The sequence below is a fragment of the Musa acuminata genome, chromosome BXJ1-8 (assembly GCF_036884655.1).
Source record: "Musa acuminata AAA Group cultivar baxijiao chromosome BXJ1-8, Cavendish_Baxijiao_AAA, whole genome shotgun sequence".
In the NCBI taxonomy this organism is placed as follows: Eukaryota; Viridiplantae; Streptophyta; class Magnoliopsida; order Zingiberales; family Musaceae; genus Musa; species Musa acuminata.
The window spans coordinates 45,157,743-45,180,000 of NC_088334.1; the positions used below are offsets into that span (position 1 = coordinate 45,157,743).

The window sequence follows — 22,258 nt, forward strand, 5'->3', positions numbered from 1 at the left end:
TGATGACATTTCTAAACTACCAACCTAACAACAATTCACAGGCTGAACAGATACAAATCAAGTACTGAAAAAACTAGTTTTTTTTTTTTTTTGAAAGGGGAAAAAATTTCTAGTTCCAGTGGTGAAACTGCCACATCTAGTGATGCATTACATATGAGATATAAATGGTGTTGGATGAAATAACCGTGATAGTGCTCAACAAATTGGTATCCATTGTGTAAGTTGCTCTATCTATGTATGTACAGTCTTTAACTTTTTGTTTTCCATCAGACCTTAAAAAATGATTAACCACACTTGATCACATTTTCCTTCTCTTTTCTTACTCTAAACAAAGGGGCCTACTAGAAACCCTTCATCCTTCTAAATACACCTAAATAACCTGCTAAGAATGAGTCAGGCCCCTCATTAGAGGGTAAATGTAGTAGTTCGCCGAGTGTGAGCCATAAATCTTGAGTGTCTCTCACGTCGGTATCCATGAAAACAGCTGCTGTTCTACTTCTTGCCAGTTATGCACCTTGGTCACCATTGGATGTGAAGTTGCTGAACCTGCCTTGCACCATGGGTATGAATTATGGTAGTCGAAGAGTAGGACCCTGATGCCAACTTCTGCACATTCAAGAGCATATTTTGGGTTGTCGTCGATCAGAACATGGGCTCCCAGAGATCTGCAGAGAGCAACTCCATCGATCAAAACTGGATGGAAAATTTTTTAATCTGAAAATTGCGAAGAAAGACTTTCAAGTAGATGAGGGGAAAAAAAACCCAAAACAAGGGAATGCCACTCTAGTGATTCTAATCTGGAAATAATTTGTTATTGAAGAAAACATATTTTTGTTTCCTTCTAAAGCAACTTCTGCCAAAAAAAAAATTCTAGGGGAAAAAAACACTCCAGATACCTGTTAATCAAATATCTAGTTGGATGGGAAGAGGACCGAAGTGAGTTTCCTGATGTTCATTAGCCCACAGACTCCTAGACTCAGAGCTAATTCATAAAACACAAGTTGAAGGCACAACGTACTGGTATATTATGGAGCTACTGAATTACTTTTGACTTGTTGAATCCTAGTTGCAAGTTAATTGAAAAAAAAATGCCTGCAGGCATATTCAAGCAGCAAATCTAACATTTAATAGCAATGCTACTTAAATAAATATTCCATCTACCACAATTTTTTCCAAAATGCCCATCAAACTCACAAAAATGACTTACCCAAATTAACATAGAGGGATTCCAAGGAATTATTAATATAACCAGTTTATCTCTCTCATGACATGCTTCTCGTGCAAGCCTTTCCCATTCTATTCAATCTTTCTCATCAAAACCATTCACGCACAGCCGCATAATTCCACAACATGGCATCTCTTACTCACTGTGTCCCAGTCAGTACCAATCCTTTGTAACTGTAGATTTACCTTCATGTACTATCTTTTTCCATAACTGCACCTCCCCTTCCCTAATCAACACTAATTTTCTCAACCATAATCTTTGCATCAAAAACTACACTACACACATGTACTATTCAGGTTCACATACAAAATGTTTTCCTGGATCAGACATGTCCAATTGCTAGATAGTAAAATATTTAGGATACTCCAGCTTTTTTCCATCGTTTGGAAGTTTTTATACATCACAATGATTATTAAACAAGAACTGACATATCTAAGCTGTAGTAAGCATTAGACTTGATAATCTAATGTACCTGCAAATCTCAGATTTTGGCCTTGATACTCCATCTAGCGCAAAATGGTTACCAAAATGGATCTCCTGAAATAAGCCAGGATAATGTTTTTCAATCCACTCAAGAGTGTGGTCCTTGATAACATTCTGCCGAGATCTGTTCAGAGTACATGTTCGCAAAAGCATTAAATCAGTATGGTTGTGATAGCTGCAGAATTCAATTACAAAGATTTAAACAAGAGATCTGAATCAATTATACTCACGTCACCACAGATAGGTTGCAAAAAGTTGATAATTTATCGAGAGCATGTCGAGCACCAGGGATGGGATAAATGCCCGTTTTGAAATAAGAAGATTTGAAGAACTCATGAACACGGATATTAGCTACCACAAACAACCAAGGGGAAAGATTTGATACGTTGCAAAATGAAAAAAGTTATGTCAAAACTGTATAAAGCAGCATGTCAAATAGCTCCAAATCAAAATAATATACAGCACAAAGAATGTGGAATTAAATATGACAAAATGAAGAATGTCTTCCAGATACCTTCAGCTTGAGAACACTTCCATATCTGTTGATTGAGTCACACACATATCAGTAAGAGCAGAGCTATAAGAACAAACTTGACAGGAAAACTAGAACTTCTCACATGAAGCAACTAAAGTTAAGCTTCCATGAGATCAACTCAAATTGAAATCAGTACATGAGGATAGCTTGATACCTTGTAAAATTCATAAACATAATATTCCGAAACAGAATGATTGGAGGAGTAGCAATCAGCAATAAATTTGTTTAGAGCTAAGAGAAAGCTTCCAAGAACTGAAAACCAACAAAGCAGGAATGTCAAGAAACTTCATCACAGAACTGAACATCTAAGAGCTGAGTTCTTATATTAGTTGCAGCTACAGAAAAGTTACTTGGATTTATAAGATAAGGTTACCAAATATTATGGTAGCTGATCGATTGAGAAGTGACAAAATACAAAATATGTGAACAAAAAGAAGGATATAACTGCAACACAATTTCTTGACCATCCATAACCAACATTGGCAACATTTCAAGTTTTTCAAAAACAAATTTATACAAGAGCCAGATGCTCTCCGATGGATGTCAAGAAATAAAATTTACCTCTGTACAGATGTCCATTAATAATATAGCAAATTGATAATGCATGAATTTATAAACCAACTAATTAGCTAAATCTATCTGACCACTAACGTCCATTACTAATATAGCAAATTCATAATGCACAAATTTATAAACCAACTAATTAACTAAATCTTTCCAACCACTAAATTTTTAGATCCTAAAGCAGGTTCATCACTCAAGTTAGCCATGGCTACAAGGTGTGGACCAAATTAAGATGTCCATAAAATTATGATATCTTCCTTGGGGACTTCTTTGATCCTAAGATATGCTCTATGGTTTTTGCATATTGATTGAAAATGCATGAGGCAGCAGTGGCAACAATGCCTCCTATGATATGCATAAGGTTGTAAGCTTGTGCAAATAAGCCCGATGTTCTAGCAGATAAAGAATCTATAAGCGAAACTTAAAAAAAAAAGATCTTTCTTGAATATATGAGAACAAGCTTTGAACATAAGTGGAAAGGAATCCAACTAAAAATTTGTCCATATTCAATTTCTTGTATTTACTGCCAATTATTCACACATCCACAAGCGGCAACAAAAAGACTCCAACTGAAAACTTGTTCATGATCATTTTCTTCTAGTTGCTGTTGATTATTCACACAAGACTCCATCGATTGTTACCGGCTCCTAGATTATTCATTAGCTTTTACAGATAAGTCCAACATAGAATCTGCAAAGGGAGTTGTGACAAAAAATAATTTCCTATATCGGTTATATTCCAAACAAGCACTACATAAGTGAAAAAAAAATGTAACTCAAAATCCTTCTTCATTTTCTTGTCAGGACTCAGATCTTTGACACTTGCACAAACGACGACAAAAGCCTCCATTCTTTTCATTCTTACAGGAAACTAGCATCTAACAAATCGCTATCTAGCAAACTAGCACCTTCAACTAATCAATTGATGGATGAATAATTTAAGCCACTTTTCAACCAGTTCCTTCCTAACAACTCTTTACGAGATCCATAGTCATTAGGCAATGCTAGCTGGGAAAGAGTCTCAACATGTTCAAAGATCACAAAAAAAGGACTATGCAGAAACTACTACTTCAAATGATTAGTAGATTACACAGTTGGAAAGATGCCAAACGAGACCATCGACTACATAATAGATCTAAAATTAGAGAACTTCCAAAGAGCACATCTAAGATCAAGGGAACCTCCAACCGGCAAACAATAAACAGGAACAAGACCAGAAATTTGAACTTGAGATAAATACCTTCATCTACATCAACAGCGACGGCCAATTTCTCAGATTTTAGATGGCCTGGGAATTCTAGAGGTTTTCCATGTTTGCATGATCCATCTCCATTCACCAAACTCAACCCCATATCCTCCGAGAAAACCATTTTGGAACCATTAACCAAATGGCGATGGGGTCCCACAACATGAGCCTTCTGGATATCTTCATCTGCCCTTCTGGAGACACCGTCATGGCGGTCGGAGCAGCCCCTCATGCTCAAGTTATTGTTGGAACCAATGTCCATGCAAACCAAATGCTTTCTACGAAGTCTTCCATGTTCGTTGGCCACACTCATCTGGCTAAACCCGCGACTTGGCGAGGGGAAAAGCTTATTCAAAGCCATCGCAGAAGCGTGATCACTCCAAAGGGTCCGGAGATGTAAGGAGCACGGCCGCAGGCCTTCTCGCTTTAACATGCCAATTCCCACATTCCAGGAGCAGCAGAATAAAAAAGATGAGACCTTTAACACTAACTATACGCCTCAATCTTAGAATCAAAGAATATCCCGGGCGATACGAATCAAGGGTGACCCCAACGAGAAAAATCACCAAGGAATCCGAAAAGAAGATACCAGCAATGTACAAATCGATAAGGAGCAGTAAACTCAGTACTTGTAATTGCCAAAACAAACCTTTTTCTTCGAACCCGGGGGAATCAGAAGGCAAGAGGAGACCAAGAGGGCGTGTGGGCACTATAAAAAGCCAAAATCCAAGCAATGTAGCAGATTTCGAGGCGCCCCTGACGAACTAAGGATGAAGAGGAGGCAGGAACGAAACCGGGATCGAAGACCGTATGAATCAAGGATCGAAACAATGAAGAAAAAGAATCGGTGAGGGGTCCTCCGCGGGCCTTGCGACACGCTTGTTCCCTTCTCCTTCTGCTTCACGCTTCCGCTCTCCTCTTTTTACTTGCGCTTACGTTGCTCGCTTTCTAGGGTTTGTTGGCGATCGAGAGCGAAGGGGAAATAATTCCTCGGAAAGGGAGGGGGAAAAAGGAAAAATAAAAACAAATCAGCACTCAACAATTCTTTCTTTCCTTTTTTATTTTTACTTCTTTTTTATTCTTTTATTCTCATTATTTCTCGATCGACTGTGTTCGTCCGGTTTCTTCGCAGTGAGGTGATGGCGGTGGTGGGGCCGACCGTGTAATTCTTTTTATTGGGTGGCGCCCCGCGGTCGAGACGCACGGGTCAAACTGCACCGGTGGGGTCCGGGGCAAACGCTAATCAGAGGGCGGCGTCAGCCGGTGAAGGAAACGGGTGCGAGTCTCCGGAGTTCGGGTCTTACTGGTCACAAGAATAATTGCCAGGATTGAGTTTGTGGCGTACGCGTTCTGGTCTCTGCTGACCATTTAAGTACCGTTTGGTATTTACCCTTATTTTTACTTTTATTTGTTTGTATTTTAGAAAATAAAAAAGGCAAAATCTTGTGTGCGTGTGTATAAATAAATCCATCTAAATTCGCTGATTTTATCTTTCTAATTTTATTTCCCTACAAACCTAAAAACTAATTTGCTTTCATAAATATAAAAATTGAAATTAAAATATTAAAATTAACTAATTATAATAATGAATAATATGTAAACAATCTTATTTTTATATAGTAAGGCCACTCAATTTTGTCAGCATGACTTCCTGATTCGCACGCAGCAGAATTCCCATTAGACTTCAATTTGCCCCATGCATCAGACTCATCCGGAGTGAAAGAACTGGGTCCAGCAGTTTTCATTTGGCTTTGTTCGTTTTTCTGCTCTTGTCCATAGCAGTAGGTTCACTCTGTTCCCATCCTTCCCGACGAGACTTCTCAACTTCACCGTTTTCCAGGATAGTGTTCTTCCCAAGGTTGAATCGAAAGACAACCATCAGCTTCAGGTGATCGACACCAGTTGCCCCTGCACTGAACTGTATTTGTAACAACTCCAAGAAATCATAGACTCGATGACAACAACAGCCATAAAGCTATGTCTATCCGACTATTTGGAGTCAAATCCATGGGCCACAGTGTTAATGAATGGAAAAAATGAACCTTCTTTTTCTAGCCCGAAGCATCAGGAATGGCGCACCAGTGCCAAAAGCGACCGACTCCTTTGCCCCATCAACGAGATGAAATCGCACTAGCTAGTGACTAATCTGACATTTCTCGGCGACTCTTTCAAAGGATTACGTTGGTGTCTGCGAAAAGGAGTAATAGAAACAAGAGCCGGAAAACCCTACAAACACGACAGAGAAACGAGGCAACAAACTCCATGATACGTTAAGACGAGAGAGAGAGAGAGAGAGAGAGAGCAGATTACAACCTCGTGAAAACAAATGAGTCGAGAATGCCGGCGTCCTTCAATTTCTCCTTCGTTCTTCCCCTCCTCTTCTTCCCCCTGTGAGTGTGGGGTGGGCGGCAGCGGGGAGAGAGGAGGATGAGCGACAGAGAGAGACCGGAGATTTGAGTTGGTGCGATGCGTGCCTCAAAATTATCATACTGCCATCACTTAGGCTTTGTTCGCTGCGAAGATCCAATGCTATTAGACCTTTACACGTGGCTATAGATCGGGTTGACGCGGCGTTATCGTGGGTGATTGCATACGGTAACTTTGGATCTCGTAAAGCAGGAAGTATATCCAAAACGAAAACGCATTAACACGTGGCCACGATTGGCCAACTCGAGGCGTTACTGGGCATCTTGGTGGGGTTGCAAAGGTGGAACTTGTAGAAGATGTTGCAACGGATCCCCCGGCGAACATTTCCTGCGACCGCAAGCAAGTCCGACCATGGTTGCGTGTCTCCACCTTATGAGACTGAAGAATCCACTCTTCATCCCATTGTGGATTGCTCAGCTTCATTGGAGCTGTGAAATGAGTTCTGCAGATATGCTGTGTGTAATTGGGCATCCTGGCAGAGACAGAAACAAGAATAAAACATTTATCTCGTGTAAAGAACATGCTGAGCAATTTAGGAGAGAGAATACCATCTCAAAATAGCAAACTTCCTAGGGTTCACAACACAGCAAAGTGAGAACAATACACATTTTTTACTGTGCTCTTATGATGAGCTGTTCTGTATCCAGAATTTTATGGTTCAGCAACTGATCGTGCATAAGCTAGTTCAAAGTTTCTACTGCCATGAAAAGATCAAACTAATTTGTTTGAGATTCAACAATAATAGCATCCATAAGTTCAATGCATTTTCTAGGAAACAAGAGCCATTTCATCACGTAAACATCAATCTGGCAACACAACAATTATAGCAGTGTTCATGGAATCATGAGAGATCATAAAGGTTCATGGTTATAAATACTACTAGGTTAATAAGTTTCAAAGTAGAAGCTCGTGACTGTTTGGATGTCAGTGGCCATAAGCCCATTTAAGTAAGCTTTTCCTCTGAGGCCATTTTTATCCCCTCCAATGGTTTTGCCAAAGCATAAGGTGCCTTGCTTGCCAACCTGAATACCAACAATTAGTCCAGTAAGACCAAAGGCCAATATGAAAGATTAGAACGAAACAAGATGGTAAACATGCAGTGGAAAAATAAATACACAGGAAATTTATTAATAATTGAGACACAAAACAACAGTAAGTGTTCCTTTACGTCCACTTGTGCAGTGCAAAAGTGTGTTCCTTGCAAGTCAATCAGATTTAAAACACATGATACCACCGATGAATCAGACACGATTCATATACCATGATTCCATGCGTTTTAGGTTTTGAACCACACTGTACTTCTATTGGTCAACCACTCAACCTGTAGGCCATGGATTACAACAGGCATAACGAGCACAGTTGACTGTCCATGGATTACAAACTGTAGGCCACATTCACCAAAGTTTTCAGTATTTAAGTGGCCAGAAAATACATTCAGGCTGAAGAGTTCCACCTCATTTTCATCCTCACAATCATGGGACCATCAACTAAATCAACTGGAGGAACAGCTACCCTATCTCAACCCAGAGGCTTTTTTTTTTTAAATTTAGCTTAATATCTTCCTCAATAGAAGCCTCCCTGTTTCATGTTGTTCAACATCTTAACACAGCAATTATATTCTATAACTAAAAGGAAAAAGGGCTGATACCCATAAGAATATTTCAGAGAGAACCCTGAATTGCAATAACCTATTATAGAATAAAGTATTGAATGGAAAGAATAAAATAGTTTCTTCATTCAGCTACTAAAATTATTCTAGGATGAAGAAAATGTTCTAGAAAATTAGGTGCAAAATAGCAGTGCCTCATACTATTTATTTATTTTAGTACATAAGCTAAGATTAAATCACAAGAACATCAAGATCAGATACAATAAATCTGTGTTATCAATTTTTCTACATGTAGCTCAATATAGTCTGACCTTCCTAGAGGAAACAACAATAGTTTCATGTAGATAACTTGGGAACAAAAACTAGGCAATGAGAGAGTTCCCATATACTTAGTGATTTGGGGTCCCCTTATCTGTGATAAATGCATTATTGGTAGAAATAAATTCCAAGCTGATTGGTGCTAATATCTGGCATAAACTGAATATTAGAACAAGTTAATCTGTATCATCAAAAAGACATGGAGTGTGCACCGATGCACAAAAAACAAACAAACAAACAAGCAAATATGCATACATACATACATACATGTATCTGCATCTTTTACCTCTTCTGGGTGACCATGTGTGAATCTTTCGAAACTTAAAAGTCTTAGAGATGCTTCTTAAAATGACAGTTGTCCCACTTTAATATTTAAATTTTAAACAGGATGTATGTGAAGGCTTCCATCTAAGACACATCATTATCTTTAAGCATGTAGTGATCACTTCTCATTATAAACTCATACTGGCCTTCGAGGGCTGAAGGCTTTATAATGAGCGATGTAAAAGATATAGAGGAACATAAATCGCGGCTAATGTTTTATTAGAGAAGTTTCCACTTTGTTCTTTGTGTTTAGAATGCAATGATAAATTTCCGGGTACCCACCACTGTGGCATGGTATAATTCATATAGCTATGGTCGAATATCCATTAATCCCCAAAATTTGCAGTGGATACTCCAACTTCATTTTTTTTCCTCTGACCTCTATCCACATGCACAGGCATGCATGTATATGCCTGTTTGTATCAGATAGAACCTGGTGACAATACTAACACTCAAAGGATATCCTTCCTTCTACTTTAACAAACTACATCAAAATGATTTTTCTGCTGTATTTTCTTTTTCTTCACATCTGATTTCATCCTTCCCTTTGAATTTACTGATGATCTATAATACTTGGCTGGGAAAAAAGTCAATTACAAACACAACTGTCTCTCAAGAAATCATCATAGTTAAGTATCAGAACATTAGTAGTATACTTATTATGAACATCATCTTTCGTTTCTTTATACATAAATAGCAGATACCAGTCCATATTGCTCTTTGCTTGAGTACTAAGGGAGGAACAGAAGGACAAGATTTACCTATTGCGGCGCTTCTCGAAGAAACACTGAAGCGAGTGCCTTCTTGCTATCGGGAGCTCTGCACGCAGGCAAATCCCCACACTGATCAGCAATTCCAGAGAGATAAAAGGAAGAGCTTTCACATGATCACAGACCAAGGAAAGAAAAGAAACCAACCAGCTTGAAGCTTGCAGAGGGGGGGGCTGCTAGCACTGAGAACAATCTGGGCATGCGGCACCGCTCCCGTGACGAAGACAGAGGAGCTCTGCAGTGACAGAGTTCTCGTGAGTACTGTCGAACCCGCAGTGGTGGCAGAGGTGGTCGGGCTGATCTTATTTGGTGGCGTAGCTGCAGCAGCAGCGATGAGCATTATGGCCTGTGCCTATCTCAGGATTCAGCAAAGAGTCAGTTCAAAGACTTCCAGTTCTCAAGCAAAACGAAACACAAGAAAAAGAAAGGAAGGAGAAATAGGAGATCAAAATGCAAACTTTTTCAGAAGGAATTCCATTGTAGACATTGACGGCTCCGTTGTAGAAGATGGTGAGCTGCGTGGGGTCGAACAGGTTCGCCATCGTCGGCATCGGCACACGCGACATCCTCACAGACGTAAAAGCCAAGCAAAGGAACACAAAGTGAGAGCTTTTGACAGACGCTAAGCAACAAATTCCTAAGACCCCGAAGTTGAAGACGATATCCGTTGCAGAAGAAATCAGAACCCCAGCCAAGATAAATGCCAAACAAATAATCGTTTTTAATCTTTTCTTTAAATTCTCCGAAAGAAGAAGATTTGATCGCTATGATTTCAAACAATATCTTGTTGTTTCTTTCGGGAACAAAATTGCTTCGGGTATGGGAAGGAGAAACGGGTAACGAACAAAGAAGAAGCAGGAGAGCTACCTGCTGCTGTTGCTTTCCTCCGATTTGGTTTCCGTGTTCTCCGCCTCGGCTTCGGCTTCGGCTTCTCCGCTGCTCTCCACTGGGATCTGCGCCACCAGAGGATCCGCCATTCCTCTTCCTCTTCCGCTTCCTTCGTTTTCCTCCCCTGCAGCTGTGGCGGAGAAAAAGTAATGAGCGGAAGAAGCACCGAAAAGGCCAAAAATTAATGCATTAAATTAGAAGATCGTGTCACCATATATCCCACTTCCACGACTTAAATTACGACACTCGGTGTTGTCGCACATTGAGAAACCGATAGGTCGGGGACCAGCAAAACTCTTCCACTCGATGTCCGCCACGTAGGTATCTCGCGAGTCACAACTCGCGCCGCGAGGCAGAATTGTCGTTTGCAGAGAAGGGTATTACCTTAAACACGAATTGTTTGCTACTGGCGGAACATTTGCTCCATTCATACCTTACTTTTGCTGCTTGTGGGACCCATATAAATCCAGACAGGGACCAGTTATAATTAGGTATGGCTTGAGTATCGTACGCACAGGTAGAAATTTATTGCTCTTCTTTAGGAAAAAAAAAAGGGTGGTTTTTGTGCCACGTTTTCCATCACATGTCTATTAAATGTTTGCCAGATAAAAAATATATTTTATATTGTTTTTCTCAAATCTTCGAAAATATTAAATAATATATAAATCTTTAAATCTTCAAATTTTATTTTAATTATTTTTTATCTCTATGGTTGCAAATAAAATGTGACTTGAATTCAACGTATGACGAAAAATCAGCTATAATATCTCATATATATGATAACGATTTAGAGGACCTATAAATAAATTAAATTACATAGAGGATTAAATTGGAATAATAACAAGAAAAAGGATAAAATATGGAGGAATGGGGAGAAGACCTTTGGAATAAAGTCACGTGTTTTGCTTGCAACTCTATTTAGACCACGTTTTGTTTTTTAATTTATTGGATTCATCCTTATCTGATATTTATTTCATTAAATTACATCACAGGTGTCGTTCGTTTCACTTTTGATGCAATTTAATGGTGTTTGTAGATGAGTCTATTATTTTAGGTCATGCGGTTCGTTTATTGTATCGGATTGAATTATAAATGCATCATAGGAAAGACTATCTATAATATCTTATAATGTTTTCAGTAATGTAAAGAAAATATTGTAGCACAATATAAAAATATTATAATATAATATATTTATTTTCAGCAACACTAAGAAAACACTATAATGCAATGTGAACACACTATATTATAATATTATAATATTATATTTTTTTTCTGATATTATTAAAAATACTATTAACATAGTGTAAATATCAGAACTGAATTAACTTATGGATCATTTCATAGGAAAAAAAAAGAAAACAAAAATAGATATGTGGTTGTGAATATTTTAGGTATTAGGAAAAAGAAAATACTATTTGGAAATTCCGAAAATAAGATATGTTTCTCGAGAAAAAAATTTAAAAACATCTTTTCGGAAATTCGCTCTTCTAATTTTGATAAAAAAAATATATATTAAATTATTAATTTTTAATTAATGAGTCCCCAGTAATGAGGCCCAATACGACCTAATTATCTAATTGGGTTTCTCTATAATGAAGCTGCTTCGTTAAGAGCGGCGGCGGCCTCGTCACAGCCGTTGATGGTGGTGAGCACGACGTTCCTGGCGATGGGCGGCTCAGTCTCCCTCCACAGCGTCTCCACTCCCCTCTTGACTGCCGCTGGGTGCTTCGCCCTATGTGGTAGGAAGCAGAACAGCCTCTAGTTGCTCGATCCTTGGTCGCCAAGGCCTCCGTCGCGATCTCCCGTTCCACCGCCGGGGTGAAGCGGGACACGGAAGGGAGCAAGCAGAAAAAACTTGCCTTTCTCGAGATCGAACGCATCGCAGATATCATCGAGGACTTCAATATGGTAATGCATCATCTGAATTCTGAATTGTCGAGTAGCCTGAACTATAATTTGGTTACTTTATGAGCAATCTCTTCTTTCACCTCGTTGACTTTTGCAGGTTCTGGTTATTAGAATTGGCTTGAAGATGGGAAAAAGGAAGATTGCTGCTGCTCAATGCAGGTAAATATTCTTTCATTTGTTTGTCAATTGACTGACAAATGTGGACTATCCATTTTTCGTGTTTACTGTGGAGCACAAACTTTAGTTGTGGAAATTTAACGCTTAATAGCATATGATATCTGAAAGCATAGTTTATTTTGTGATTTGTTACACTCATTCAGACGTCAAGATCAACGAAGAAAATGCAGAGTGAGTATCAATGTGACTGCAAAGTGTATGTCAAGAGAAGCTCAAAGGCAGAGTTCAGTTGTCAAGAATGCCATGAGATGTTTTCTTGACTTTCCTTTTAATTTCTCCTTGACTTACAAGGAAGAGTAGTGAATTTTTGATTGGTTCTGGAATACTAGTGAAGGGGCTATGAGCTTCAAGCTGCATTTGGATTTGGAATGTTAAGCTTGTGCTTTCTTTTATTCTTCTTATTCGGATATTATATATGAATCACATTCGAATACTTTCCAAAGGATAGAGAAAATGTTCTGCAGAAAATGTAACAATGGCTTGCCTAGGAGTATGTCAGGTGGACTACCATGAGACTGGAGGAGAAAATTTGGCCCTGATTTGATGCTCTTAGACATTATTCTTGTTGTATGTGTCTGAAAACATGGTGTTGCTGATGAAGTCACAAACTGAAGAAGGGATGGTTTAGAGGTGCCACAGCAACCCATATCTCACAAAAAATTGACCTTTTCGATAGGGGGAGGCAACTTTTGATTGTATAACATTAATAAAGTTTCTGAAGAGAATGGGAAATCTCTATATTACTGAACTATATATATATATATATATATATATATATATATATATATATATATATATATATATATATATATATCCTTTTAGATAGCTTTCCTGTTGATATATGGTGGTGCGACCATCCAGATTTTTGAATTATATGTCTGTTTATGTGCATATGCAGGTAAGAGTGCCTACATATGCAGATGATAATTCATATTTACTGTTTGAGGCATTTCTTTTATGGGCCCTTGGGCATGACACATGTATATCTTCATATACAACTTGTTTGTTATTTGGTATTCGGTTTTTTGTCTGTTGTGTTGTAACCTTTTCATCTCATTTCATTGTTACTTCAGAAATTCATTGGTGGAAGTTTAGTTTTTACGTGTCATGTTGGAACCTATTCGTCTTGTTCCATTATTGTAATATGGTTATCACAGTATTTTATATTTGAACTCTGTCCATGTACTAATTCACATTGAACATTGACACTTGGTATATTTGCCTCTGATACACAGTTGTTCCTGTATACTGGTTTTCTTGTGTTAGTAACCTTTCAGTTTGGTAGAAGTCCCAGAAGAGAAGAAGACTAAATTTCCATGATAGAACTACTCTGGATTGTTAATGTATTCATAGACTTTCTCTGTGATGTTAATTGAATTTATATAGAGACACCTCTAGAAGGATGACATTTATGTCAGTGTTGTTTTGCCTTCGTGTATTTGCTTTGCTTTCAGCCATGTATCTTGCACAAAGGCTCCACAGGTATCTTTGGCCACTTCTCATGATGATTTTGAAGTTACATTCAATTAGCAACTGTGTTATAAAGTTGCCTTATTTTATTATGTCTATTTTCTTCTGTTTAAAGGTGGGAGATGTGTGGACAAGTGAAGGTGGTATTGAAAATTGAGAGTGATGAAGATCGTTTTGTCCTGCAGGTACATCAGTTAACATGCTTATTGCTGTCCATTTTTTTATTCTAGTAGGCAACAGAAGTAATCAACACAAAAGACTATGTGAAGATTTTATAAACTAAGCTTAAGTTTCGGAATCACAACATAAATTTCAAGATCAACACAATCAGGGATCAGATCAATGCACTGGCATTTTGGCTATGATCAAATTGAAATATCAAAATTGGGAAAAAAAATAAAAAAACAAAGTTAAGGTGGTTCATAAAGTCGATAAAATTTCTATTGCATGATATGGCCCAATGTGTGGCAATGAAATAACTGTAGGACATGTGCATGCCTTTACTAAATGACAATAAACTAAGTATAGAACAATTATACATCTCTGCACTAGTATGAGCCTTTCAAGAATTTAGTTGTATGGAATCAGCCTTAATCAGATCAGTCTAGTGTGTTTTCCCTTATGATTGGCTCAGGAAGGTTGACACACCTAATAACCTGAGTTATGCTGAAGAAGCTTTAGTTTTCTCTCCAGGATTCAATTCAGGATTTAAGTCTAGTGTTAGACACAACAAAAGCCTTCAATTCAGGCTCGGTTGTGATGTCCAGCTCTTTTGAGAGGGCTAATCTACAAGAGAGAAGAGAGGAAAATTTGGTTAAACAACACAGCAACCTAATGTCTTTCTTAGCAAGATTCTAGATTATATACACAAATAGTATTGCCAACTTCCCTTCTTACATGAATTTGTTCTTCTCCCTGCCTTCTCTTCTTTTACTGTTCCTATGCATTTGTGGCAGATGACGTGAACAAATCTGGGTAATGTCTCTAGTTGATTCAAAGAAATCATTTTGCTTGCTCACCATCAATGCTGTAAGAACACAAACTGCACCAAGTGAGATCAATTTAATGTTTATTGGTGTTTTTTTGCAGCTAAGACTCTGATAGTTGTCTCATTGGACTTCAGTATTAGGCTGGCTGTGAGCAAGCAGTTTCATTGAAGATCAAAGGTATGCCATTCTTTTAGTTTCCAGTAATTTTAATTGGTGAGTCGGATCGGGTTCGGGGTCGACTCAGATTCGGATCTACCAATTGGGGGACCCGACCCGTTCCCGCGTGCAACAGGCCAAACTCTTTCCGGTCTACTTGTCACGGCACTGGAGAAGTACAAGCGGCGAGGTAAAAGCAAGGAGAGATATATAACGAGAGAAGAGGAAGTGCGATCAGTGCCGTACACGTGCAGTCACAGCGGTGCTTTGAAAGCCGCGCGTGCGTTTGACCGTGATCAGTAAAAGAGACCCGTTCCCACACGTCCAGTTCTTCTTGCCTTCTTCCTCTTCTTTTTCCCTCTTTCCTACCCCCTCCTCTTCGGATAACGATGGCGATGGCTCTGAGAAACCTCGCCCTTTCTTCGCCCCTCGTCGCCTTCCTCTCCTTCTTCTTCTAAGGATCATCGATCGATTTCAAGGGCGGCGAGAAGGAGACAGAGAGCGAGAGGATGGCGACAAACGGAGAGGACGCGGAGCCGGAGGCCCGGCCGCAGCCGTCTCATCCTCGTCCGCTGCGGCGGACGGGCGATTTCTTGGGGAAGCATCGCTTGTCGGCTGCCATCTCCCGGCTCAACCAAGAGATCCAGTACCTCCAGGTCCTCGCCTCCACTCTTCTACCCGCCTTGGGCTCTTGTTGAAGCATCATAGATTGACCTCAATATTCTACATACTGAGTGTTCTTATGGGGGATCATGAATCAGAAGAGTTCCCATTTGACAATAGACGGGAATGAATTAGAGAGGAAAGATTAGTAGATGAAGAGGGAGAAAAAGAGCACATAGGGTTTTTGTCTCTTCACATCCTAACATTGATGGCATATGGTGGGTTCTCTTGATAAATGTTCATTTCATTTGCTCTGCATGACAGTACTAAATGTGTTGCAGTGTCTAATAATTCTGACATAGTGGCACCGATATCAACTGTCGTAACAAGATCTGAGGTTGCATGTTCCTAATTAAATTCAGCTTGTACCTTTCAACTGCTCATACGAGAGGAAGAACTTTTTCTTCTCCCTATCATTATGAATCCCAAAACATGTTTTTGATAATTACAGATGAAGGTGAAAACATTACTGGATTCATTCTAGGAGGTTTCATTTAGTGAATTTAAATCACCTGAAGATGATGTATCAAAATTTGATCATTGTAATCATTTTACCTTTTCTCCTTTTTTTTTCCTAGTACTAATATACGAGACAATCTGTGGCACTAGTTCCCAGGTTTAATATGATATATTATATTGAAATTTATGGACATTTTACAGCATAAGTCAAATTTTCATTTTCTTTTCATATTATTTGTCCATATTTTTCATATTTCTTGAATTATCTTGAAGAATTTTAAAACATTGTACATTTTCCAAGATCTGTGCCACTTCAGTATTACCTTGAGTGTATTATTATTATTATTATTATTATTATTATTATTATTATTATTATTATGTGGAAAATTTGATGAAAAAAGTGTTAATGATTTAGAAGGATTCTTGTTGTTTTGCTATTGAAATTAGACAGTTCTGTGTCCATGCTGATGCATCCAATTTGCATCTTACTTGGCAATATTTTTCACTCTCAACTCCTCCACAAAGAAAAAAAAAAAAACTTGGAAAAGGTAAAATGAGAGGATGCATAATCGAAACTTTCCTATCAGCCGTTCCCACTAATTATTTTATTGAAAGCATAACACCTTCCACCTACTCTTTTATTTGAAATCCGATTATATTAAAATTAAGACTTGTTACATGCTAATTGTAATAACTTGGAGACCACCTACTCTTTTATTTGATAGCTGATTATATTAAATCAAGAGTTGTTACATGCTGATTGTAATAACTTGGAGACATTGAGAACACACTACTAGGTGTTTGTTCGAGTCATGCTAAATGTAATATCTTGGAAGCATAGAGAACATTGTACTGGGTTTTTGTGTGAATCACATTATATTTGCTCTATATTTATAAAGTATAAATGAATGTTTATTTTGGATAGGAAAGTTTAATAGTTCAACAACTGAATCTTCTGATGATACTGATTTTATTGGAGCTGGAAAGTTTGAAGGTAGTATTCAGCAATTTCAGGTTATCCCATAGCGTAGCCAGCATAAGCGTTGTTTATTTCATAAATAATTACCAACTAAAACATGTGGTCTGCATGGGGCTCCTGCAGATCTGGGGTCTGACAAGAGTTAACATCTCAGCATTGCATCTGCAAGTTGAGAGATTGTTGTTGTGGCGCTCAAGCCTTTGAAGTCAAGGTTGCAAAGTTGCAACCTTAACTTAATGCGAAGACTCATCTCAGTCGATCTCCTGAATAATTCTTGGGCCAAAATAAGATGTGTCATTTGATAAGGTTCCATGATGTGCTCTAAATCTTAGATAACCATCTGAATGATTAATCTCCAAACAAGGTTTTATACCTGCTTAATCTATTAGTATCCATATATCCATGCATTAACATGGTGTACATGGCTAATGCTTGCTTAAACACTTATTACCACGTCAAGAACACATGGGCAGAGTGCATGTCACCAGACTAGTGTGGTCGAGGGTTAATGGAAGTGCATGCATCATGTCTCTTTTTTAAATGATTGTACTTCATGAAGAGCTCAAAGGACTTTGTTGTGTTTGGCCTATGTGCATGCAGGCTGAACTAGATGAAATTGAAACAATGAAGCCGTCTTCTGAAGCATGCAAGGCGTAAGTGGTTTTTTTGGTTTTGATGTCCTGAATTATCGTTCCTTTCATGTTTATCTACTGACACTCCTGTTCCACTGATGGAATGTGCAGAGTTGTCTTGAGCACGGAAGGCAAATCTGATGCCCTCCTTCCAGTGTGAGTTTCACCGCTCAATGGTCAGATTGGTGATTTTGCACCCTTTCTCTTTTCTTGTACAATTTCTTTTAACGATTTATTTGTCCCATTGGTTGTCCTCAGTACACCAGGTCCCGAAAATCCAGCCTGGCACCGGTGGTTCCAACGTGTCCCAAGCTCTCATAGTCGTAAATGGTGGACACACAAAGGTTCTGATGTTTCTTAAAAATGGTTTCTGATGACTTTTTGATGAGCATAATATACAGATGCTACCAACTAAAAGGTGGTTTTGAAGTGTCATCGGTCTTATGTTGTTTGATCAGTTCACCCTCTAAAAGCAGTAGCTACAATTGCATGGTTGGAATATTATCTGCTCATTGTGCATGTTGTTGTGCATATGGTGTTATCGTTGATGACAAAACATATTGGCATGGCACTGATATCAATTCGGAGACATTTTGGTTTCTTAGTGCAAGCTTTTTTTGTTTATGGTTGTGTTTTAATTTATTTTGTTGGTTTCTTCTTGATGTCATACTCAGCAGACAGGTCAAAATTCTTGCCCCGCCAAGCCATCTGAAACAATCAGACTTATAGGGAAGAATAAGCTATCGATTGTTGCACCTCCATCCTCGTCACCTGGAATGTCTGCAGTTTGTATCATAGTCTAATGCAAAAATTCATCAGCTGGTCAGTTAATTTGCTAAGTAGAGCTAATTTCTTCAGTATTTTTTTTTTAATCTTTTTGCAAATAATAAGTGGTGGAGATGACATTAGATCCTGGATTTTGTCATCAAGCAGTCAATTTTATTTATCAAAGCCAATTAGCATCCTCAAAAATTAATTACATGATGTTTTGAATTTCAACTTATGATTAATGGATCTCTATATATATTACCATTAGATCAATATTTTAGGTACATAAATGTAATATGGATGTCAGATGAGATACATAAATATTTTAGGATCAATATTTTAGAATAATTTATGTAGCAAATGAGGTTTAAAATTTTTAATCACAATCGTAATAAGATTTTAGGTTAAAAAAAACATAGAAGATGAAGTTTCAAAATCTAAGTCTTTGGTAAGCGACTCTGATAAACGATGTAGATATCAAAAATTTATTGGATGAGATATCATGTTCTTAGCTTTTGATAGGTGAATTTGGTACACCATCATAGTTTCGAGATCAGAGACATCTAAAACATTAGTCTTCTTTCCAATAAACAAGCATTCAGTATTTTCTCAAGTTAAAAGACTAAAGTATACCAAGAAATATAGACCGGGCATTTCGAGTACAAAGAGCAAGTCAGAACAAACAAATAAAAGACAGGAATGGCTTAAATGACAGAACCAATCTTCATGTTTGTAGTCTCTGTTGCAGTTAGGATGGCAAATTCATTAGTTACTCGTCGAAAGGCTTCAGCGACAAATCCACCATGCTTGTGACAAGTTCAGCGACGTTTTCTTGGCTGAGAGCCAAGCTGGAATTGCTAGGTTGCAGCTCTTCTTGACCTTCTCTACTTCCGGTGAGAAGCTTCTTCAGCTGTTGGATAAGTTCATCTTCCTCCTCTTCAGCTGCTGGAGTCTCCAAATCCCACACCTTGAAAATACTCTCTCGTGATTCCACCTCCTCTTGACTCACTGAAACTTCCACATCCACAGCCTCTTTCCGTGTCTCCTCAGATGGTTGATGCTCTGCGACATGATCTTGAGCTGCCACCTCACTCACTTGAACACTCTCGTCGTCTTCGTTGCTCTCCATGGTGGCAGATGTGGCTTCGTAAGATGTAGGATAGGAACTCAGAGCATCAAGCAGTGCATTTTTCAGAGAAATCCATTTATCATCTGACATTTCTGGACCAAATTCAAGGCAGGAATCTACCCAAGCTACCTCTTCTGGTTTGAGTTCAGCTGTCTTCTCATCTGATTTGATAGACTCTTGAAGTACAGCGGAAACCTCATCTAAGAGCTCAACTGATCTCTCATCAGATTCACTGGGTTCATTAAGCAGCACTGAGATGCCATCATCATCTGCTGCCATAACCTAAATACTCTGCTAATGTTACGTCAAAACATTACAAGTTTCGAACAGCATTATCTAATTTTTAGAAGGTAATATCAAACTGAAAAGGTAAGTTATCAGAATTAAGCAGTAAACAACAGAAACTACAGTTCAAAGTTCACATCAAACAAAAGGTTTAGATCGGTAATGGCAGCAAAATTTCATGTTCTAATATAGTGTATGGAGAATGTACTAAGTTAAGCAAAGAGACTAATGATATAGATTATAATGTGAAGTAGCATATATATAGGAAAAGGAGCTTGCAGCTCGACTTAGAAACGAGAATTCTGTCAAAGAGAAGTAAGGGCTCACAGTTGATTTCACAAACACTGAAGAAAATAGAGATCAAGACAGGTCCTTTAACCTAAATATATTGGAATTTCATGAGTGACAAAATTAGTTCTTACGCTTGTCTATTATGGTTTTCCCGAGGCTGAACACTGCTAGCTCAACGGTAAAAGAAAATCAATGTGCAAAAAATTACTATAGAGCTCGCAAATATAAACATCTTTTGAGTCCGATGAACATGCACAAAGATCTTATTATAAGGTGAGAGGCTAGCTTCAAACAATTACCAAACGAAGAGTGATATCCCATGCAAATATAGGAAAATTTGAATGAGCAAAGCCGAAAACAAGAAACTCGATGTAAATTTCCATAGAGGCCTTAGCTTGAACCTGGCAATCGAGATATCGGGTTATACAGAAACTAGCAGAAAACCTTTAACTTACAGCAAGCAACAAGGGAGTGTAACTTTACAGTGAAACTTACAATTCATGTTTGCTAAAAGACCAGATATGTAGTAGCAAAAGTACTATTTGGTCAAAAAGAAAGACACTTGTGGTTAGAATTTAGATGCCAAAAGGGAGCATTGGCGAATTAAACCGTCTTTACATGGTAAATGTTACATCAAAATTCTTTTCTTTATCGTCTTCTCACCATCTTCTTGCTTGCATGCCACAGCAATGGCAAATGTTAAATTCGACTGCTCCAACAACCCATAAAATCTACATGGACGCAACAAAGAAGCTAAAAATACCACACTCACATCTGCAAGAGTCAAACCCTACAATGGCGGTGAGGCAAAACAACAAACACGTGATGTGCAAGTGACAACCAAATAATTTCAGCACATCCAATGAACACATTCGGCCAAAAACACAAGCGGAGGAAACGGGACATCAATAATCAGACACCAAACATCTCGGTTTCTTCTTCTTTAGTACAAGAAAGTAATGAGAAATGAGATTGCCGCGGAAGACGTAGGAAACCATTCGATTAAAGCAACTACAAAGACAAGACGATGGTGCCAAGCAACTTTTGCTTACCAGCCGAGGCAGCAACAGAGCTAATTGGCCGCGAGGTAGGAGAAGACTCGAAGCCCTAGAAGAAGGGGCAAAACAGAACGGCCCAATTTAGTAGCAGCTGCCGACGAAGAGAACAAACCAAATATACCCTATCAAAGTTGATTATTATTTTTGTATTTTTAGACAACTCTAAAAAAAATAACTAAATAAATTAACTAATATTTTTAAATAATTTTTTTATTTAAATAATATTTGGCAATCTTAATAAATTGATTTTATTTCCTCCAATCATCATTTTTCAAGCGAGTGTTAAAATTTTAATTTTAATATTATTTGATGAAGTAATTAATAAATAAAAACTTTCTATTATACTAATGTTAAGCTATTTATTTTGATATTAGTATTATCTATCAATCAAAACACCAAAAAAAAATATTGGTTAAAAACTTTGATATATCATCGTCGGGTCCTATACTCGAATCTTACTTTCACGGCTCACTCATTATCTTGAGTGACATTTTATATTATCATTTGTAAAGATAACTTTAATTATTCATAAATAAAAATATTTTTTTATCTTTTATTTTAGGATAACTTTATGCATTCACTTTGATATTCTCATGTTATTTCTTTATCACTTGCATACATTTCAATAATTGACTTTATAATATTTAAGGAGTACGACAATCATATATAATCATTTCACTCTTTTCGACTATAGCTACATACATTATTTATTTTAAAAATAACATCTTCATCAAGTTATTTATTTTTATCAAATAATATGTCTGAAATATGCAAAATATCTCTTAAGTTATATTTAGTCTTAATCCTATTAACTCTAAAAAAATAATTTCTAGGGTTTATCTCCAGAGCTTAAGTTTATGATTAATTTCAACTAGACTTCTATCAATAAAAGTAATACAATTGGTA

General features: G+C 37.8%; 5 protein-coding genes across 9 annotated transcripts; 2 read left to right on the forward strand and 3 right to left on the reverse strand.

The window, feature by feature from the left end:
- Positions 1-135: 135 nt before the first annotated feature.
- On the reverse strand, positions 136-5,075 carry LOC135588140 (uncharacterized). 2 transcript variants are annotated; one of them, XM_065080123.1, is made up of 7 exons: positions 4,702-5,075; positions 4,047-4,476; positions 2,398-2,495; positions 2,223-2,247; positions 1,939-2,059; positions 1,698-1,832; positions 136-665 (listed from the first exon to the last, which is right to left on the reverse strand). In XM_065080123.1, exons 2-7 carry the CDS (start codon positions 4,411-4,413, stop codon positions 461-463), a joined length of 951 nt encoding a protein of 316 aa, XP_064936195.1. In that variant the 5' UTR covers positions 4,414-4,476; positions 4,702-5,075; the 3' UTR covers positions 136-460. The 2 variants fall into 2 exon arrangements, with proteins under 2 accessions (XP_064936195.1, XP_064936194.1); XM_065080122.1 differs by having other exon boundaries at positions 171-665; positions 4,047-4,743.
- Positions 5,076-7,182: 2,107 nt separating this feature from the next.
- LOC135588141 (protein TIFY 3-like) lies at positions 7,183-10,556 on the reverse strand. Its single transcript, XM_065080124.1, has 5 exons — positions 10,368-10,556; positions 9,959-10,067; positions 9,648-9,852; positions 9,492-9,549; positions 7,183-7,501 (listed from the first exon to the last, which is right to left on the reverse strand). The coding sequence occupies exons 1-5, from the start codon at positions 10,475-10,477 to the stop codon at positions 7,423-7,425; spliced, it is 561 nt and encodes a 186-aa protein (XP_064936196.1). The 5' UTR covers positions 10,478-10,556; the 3' UTR covers positions 7,183-7,422.
- Positions 10,557-12,027: 1,471 nt separating this feature from the next.
- Positions 12,028-15,044, forward strand: LOC135680370 (uncharacterized). Its single transcript, XM_065194252.1, has 6 exons — positions 12,028-12,081; positions 12,132-12,296; positions 12,394-12,455; positions 13,860-13,955; positions 14,059-14,128; positions 15,033-15,044. The coding sequence occupies exons 1-6, from the start codon at positions 12,028-12,030 to the stop codon at positions 15,042-15,044; spliced, it is 459 nt and encodes a 152-aa protein (XP_065050324.1).
- LOC103995175 (guanine nucleotide-binding protein subunit gamma 2) lies at positions 14,047-18,431 on the forward strand. Of its 2 annotated transcripts, none has more exons than XM_065080128.1 (5): positions 14,047-14,128; positions 15,033-15,744; positions 17,790-17,842; positions 17,933-17,977; positions 18,080-18,431. In XM_065080128.1, the coding sequence occupies exons 2-5, from the start codon at positions 15,598-15,600 to the stop codon at positions 18,180-18,182; spliced, it is 348 nt and encodes a 115-aa protein (XP_064936200.1). In that variant the 5' UTR covers positions 14,047-14,128; positions 15,033-15,597; the 3' UTR covers positions 18,183-18,431. The 2 variants fall into 2 exon arrangements, with proteins under 2 accessions (XP_064936200.1, XP_009413983.1); XM_009415708.3 differs by lacking the exon at positions 14,047-14,128 and having other exon boundaries at positions 15,038-15,109; positions 15,225-15,744.
- A 720-nt stretch (positions 18,432-19,151) lies between these two features.
- LOC135588142 (uncharacterized) lies at positions 19,152-21,457 on the reverse strand. Of its 3 annotated transcripts, none has more exons than XM_065080126.1 (2): positions 21,347-21,457; positions 19,152-20,000 (listed from the first exon to the last, which is right to left on the reverse strand). In XM_065080126.1, exon 2 carries the CDS (start codon positions 19,995-19,997, stop codon positions 19,359-19,361), a length of 639 nt encoding a protein of 212 aa, XP_064936198.1. In that variant the 5' UTR covers positions 19,998-20,000; positions 21,347-21,457; the 3' UTR covers positions 19,152-19,358. The 3 variants fall into 3 exon arrangements, with proteins under 3 accessions (XP_064936198.1, XP_064936197.1, XP_064936199.1); XM_065080125.1 differs by having other exon boundaries at positions 19,152-20,009; positions 21,347-21,449; XM_065080127.1 differs by having other exon boundaries at positions 19,152-20,012; positions 21,347-21,420.
- Between the last annotated feature and the right edge of the window lie 801 nt (positions 21,458-22,258).